A 4724-nucleotide genomic window follows, 5' to 3' on the forward strand; every position below is an offset into this window, starting at 1 on the left:
AAAAAAAAAAAAACCTAGCACCATGAATGCATGTGGATCCTAGCAGATACCACAGGAGATCAGGGTCTACTTTACTCACAAGGTAATGCCAACTTGGGTCAGAGAGAGGACAGCAGCAATCAAAATGATTCACCAGAGTACTCTGGAAGGGAACCCAGCAAAAACAGCACAGGCAGCAGGGGCTTCAAAGAAAGGCTGATCCCTTTCCCAGCCTCCGGGTTTCCCCCAGGCCACAGTTTATTTTACAAAATGAAAAAATTTTCAATTCCCTACAATTTCCTGGGAGCCTGAGCAGGGCCAACTAATTAGAGCACAGTAAAGAACCTCACTACTCACTGGACACTCACACTTCAGAATACTTTCAAAAGTCACTGCATGGTGGAAATAGGTCTGTCTGTCAAACTAACTCTGCTGTCCTCAACTCAGGAAAACATGGATGACGTGTTCCTTACCTTGTTTGGTGATCTGAAAAGTCTTCTTGCTGCAAAGGACAACAGCCTGAAGCATCTCATGGGGAGACACGTGTGCCTTGAAATTCCGAGGGTTCCACAGCTTTCTCATGAGCTCGCCAAAACGCTGCACCAGCAGGAACATGATGTCCCCTGGGGGGCGCTTGATGTTCTTATAATTATCCTCTTCCAGGAAGTAGTTCCGGAGAGGAGGAACATTAGACAGAGCCTAGAACCAAACTCTGGTAAATCCAAAGCCCTTGGAGCCAAGCTCTTGATGCTAACTTTCTTCTAACAGAACCTTGGGACAGGCCTGAGCTGACTTTAAAGAGGCTGGAGTAGCAGACTGTCAGGGAATCCTACCCCGAGCCCACATTACAGAAATACCCTCCACAGTGACGCCAACATGACGCACAGCTCTGCAGGCACTGGGCAGATGTGGGTACCACAAAGGACTTTAGGTCCCCATCTTTCAAGCCCATGCTAAAACAAAATGAAATTCATCTAAATAAAATGTGATATAGCTCGGTGGTCTAAGCACCTGCCTCAGCAAGCACAAGGGCCCACATTTGATCCCCAGTACTACATACCATGCTGGCCCCACCCAAGGGGCACTGAGCTGGCCACCCAAACCAGGCATGATGGCGCATGCCTGTGATACCAGTGCTAGGGAGCCTGAAGCAGGAGGATCACTATGAGCCCAAGCTGCATACTGAGACCTTGCACCAAACTACATAAAATTTAAGATAAAAAATTTGATATTTTCCCAAAATAAAACCATGTAATTCCACATGAATGCACAGTTAGGATGGAAAATGGTCAAGCCAGGTGTGATGGTGCACAGCTATACTGTCAGCACTCTGAGAAGCTATGGAAGGAGGACCACAAGGTCTAGCCCAGTCTGAGCAACACAGTGAGGCCTTGTCTCAAAACTTAAAACAATAAGTAATAAAATAATAAAAGGGCCAAGAATATACCTGAGTAGTGAAAAGATCTCAGGATCAATACAAAACAAAGAACAGAAGAAGAGGAAAAAAGGAAAAGGAAGGGAAGGGAAAGAAAGGCAAAAGGAAAAAGAAAAGGGAGGCAGAAAGGGAGGGAAGAGAGAATTAAAGCCTGGTAAGGTGGCACACACCTGCAATCTCAATACTTGGTTGGCTGAGGCATGAAGATCAATGAATTCAAGGCTTGCATGGGCTACATAGTGAGCTCACAGCTACACAGTGAGTTCAAGGCCAGCCTGAGCTATACAGAGAGACCCTGTCTCAGAATAAATTAATAAGCAGCAAAATAAAAGATGACAGGAAATAGACTACTATAGAGAAACCACAAGGTTTCTGGGATGGAGGGAGTCAGGGGGAAAGGGAAAAAAGGTACAAAGGCTCACAATGCAACATGGGTAGGCACTAATTCCTGCCAATTCTTGAGCCTACCTGAAGAACAGCATTGGCATAGTCGTTGGCCTTTATGTTATTCAGTCCCACGATACCCGGTAGGTAAGTGGTACCATCATAAGCTCGGGACAATTTGGCCTGCTTGTCCAAGTTTGCAATCTGCTGCTTTGCGAAAGTAGGCTTCAACACATACTGGAGAGGAAAAAAAAAAATCTAAGTTGTTCTACAGCTGTAAACAATTCTCTCAAATATCTGTCAAAACCATAAACAAAAATGCTCTGGTCATGAACATCCTACCATACAAGAAAAGATCTCAACCAGCTACAGATGGTGGTGTACACCTTTAATCCCAGTAGTCAGGAGGCTGCAGGAGGATGCAATGCTCAGTTCTCTAAAGCATGTAAGAGGGCCGGGTTGTGGTGCCCCCTGTAATCCCAGCCTCAACTACATTGTAAATTCAAAGTTAGCCTGAACTGCATGGCAAGACCCTGTCGCAAAAAAAGTGTGTAAGAGCCCAAGTCTCAACTGGAACTTCACCCAGAGTGGCACAAGTACCTAGTTCAGGGGCAGAGCAGCTACTCCTTTCTGGGCAGGACTGGGGACTTCCACCTCCGTGGGATTAAAGGGACAGGATCTTCCCAGACTAGTGACAGTCACTACATCACAGACCAGATGGAGGTCACCACGAACATGCTCTGACACCTTGAATGTATCCAGTTTCTCCCTCTCTCTAGTGTCCCCTGACCCCAAGGGAACTGGTCCCCAAGGAGCCCTGAATGGCTCACCAATGACTGTGCCCCAAGCAGGCCTCTGGCACACGCACCGTGATATCCTCCAGTGAGGAATCGATGATCTCATAGTTGTCTGGAAGGCAGTAAAACTTGAGAGTGTGGAGGTTGAGGAAGACATGGTGGCTAAACTGGACACTGTGAATGTAGGCGTGAGACTTCAAGCCCCGGCCTGCAGGGAAAGGCAAAAAGCTGTGAGAGAAGGGCAGATCCTAAAAGGCACAGGTCAGGTTTGCTTTTTTTTTTTAAATTTTTTTTTTAAATTATTTATTTATTCATTTATTTTTTGTGTGTGTGGCCAGCTCAGCCCACCAGGGGGCGGGGCTGGCTGACGTGGTGCTGGAGGATTGAACGGTGGTCCCTGTGCTTTGCTTAGCTTAGCTTGTTCTAAGTAGGTGTTGTAGACCACTGAGCCACCTCACCAGCCCTCAGGTTTGCTCTTCATTTTGTTGTTTTATACTGGAACAAGTTAATTCTGACAGACTTTCTACAAGGGATGGAACTCAGAACCTTGCACTTGCCAGGCAGATACTGAGCTATCTCTCTGGCATTTGGAACATGTTAAAAGCAAAGACCAAGTATTATACCACCCACAACACAAATCTCTTGCGTGAACTCTCATCACCAAACAGTAGCAGGACAGAAGAGCACATTAATTGCTCCAGCCCCCAGATGGCATTAAAATATTGGCTGGCTGAATGCAGTGGCACGCTTCTGTTAATCCCAGCCCTCAGGAAGCCAAACCAGAAGGATTTCAAGTTCAAACCCAGTCTGGGCTACACGGTGACTTCAAGATCCTACCTCAAAAATCCAAAGAAGCCGAGGAGATAGCTCAGGTGAATAAGCACTTGCCTGGCAAGCACAAGGGCCTCAGTTCAACCCCCAATTCCGCAAGAAAAAAAAAAAAAAAAAATCCAAAGAAACGACAAATTAGGGAAATTAATTTCAATATAAATATACATGCACACACATACACAAGCTAGTTTCGTACATATCAGAAACTAGGACTATCAAAGAATCTTAAATATGAGACATATAACTATATGTAAATAGATATGGACACGAATACACACACACACACACACACACACACACACACACACACACACACAAATGGGCGTTTCCTATCACAGTCCATCATTACTCAGTCCTCAATTTCCTCTTTTTGAGCCAAAGTCTCACTACACAGTTCAGGCAGGGATTCTCCTGCCTCAGTCTCCTGAGAGCTGGGATTATAGGCATGTGCCACCACACTCTGTAGTCCTCAATCTCCAAATGCCATCCTATATCTCTGTACTATGTCCATAAAGGACTGTACCTTTCTAGTACCTCCTCCTTAATCCACCCACACCCTGTACGCTCTGCTCAAATCTCATGAGCGCCTCCTCCACACAGCACAAGCACCACAGCTAACTCCATCCCACCTCCACAAACTCAAATACTCCAGTCAACACTGATCTTTGTAGTTTATTTTTATTATTATTATTTATTATTATTATATTTTGGTACCAGGGATCAAACTCAGGACCTTGCACTTGCCAAGCGAGCACTTACTCCACTGAGCTATCTCCCTGGCCCCAACACTCATCTTTGCATATTCCATCCTTATTCTCCTTACATTTGTCACTGCCACACAGTCTAGCACAAATCTTCAGTCTGAAAGAACTTGCTATTCTATGTCAACTTTCAACTCTTCGTGAAAGCAAAAAACATTAATTTCTACCTCTTATGAATCCCCTACTAACTGATGTACACAGTATTTGCTTGGTCTGAAGGGGGTAAAATAAATTCTCCAAAAAGAACAGAATTTAAAAAGTCCTTGGAGCAAAATGATTCTTAAAAAAAAAGTAGGTGTTAGGCTATAACTCAGTAGTAGATTGCCTTGCATGAGCTGGGTTCAATCCCTAGCACCACCAAAAAAATCCAGTGTAGAATCATCAGACTGAGAAACTCAAAAGTGTTGAGACCATCATTTTTCAGAGAATTAGTTCTCTTGTCCAGATACATTTAGGTCCTACCAATCAGAGACCAAACCCCCATTGGTTTCCTTAAAACATTCTACTTTCTTAGTTAAAAAAAAAAAAAAAAAAAGT

General features: G+C 44.5%; 2 protein-coding genes across 3 annotated transcripts in view; one reads left to right on the forward strand and one right to left on the reverse strand.

Annotated features, from left to right (window-relative positions):
* The window catches only part of Usp39 (ubiquitin specific peptidase 39), a 34707-nt gene that overhangs the window by 22247 nt on the left and 7736 nt on the right, over positions 1-4724 (reverse strand). For both annotated transcript variants that reach the window (XM_023702904.1, XM_004642799.2), the window contains 3 exons: positions 2667-2803; positions 1883-2035; positions 453-678 (listed from right to left, as the gene is read on the reverse strand). In XM_023702904.1, coding sequence (XP_023558672.1) covers positions 453-678; positions 1883-2035; positions 2667-2803 — 516 coding nt within the window. The remainder of the gene's footprint in view (positions 1-452; positions 679-1882; positions 2036-2666; positions 2804-4724) is intronic.
* Positions 1-4724, forward strand: part of CUNH2orf68 (chromosome unknown C2orf68 homolog) — a 16755-nt gene that overhangs the window by 525 nt on the left and 11506 nt on the right. The window lies entirely within an intron of this gene.

Source organism: Octodon degus, unplaced genomic scaffold (assembly GCF_000260255.1).
Source record: "Octodon degus isolate 3935 unplaced genomic scaffold, OctDeg1.0 scaffold00162, whole genome shotgun sequence".
Lineage (NCBI taxonomy): Eukaryota > Metazoa > Chordata > Mammalia > Rodentia > Octodontidae > Octodon > Octodon degus.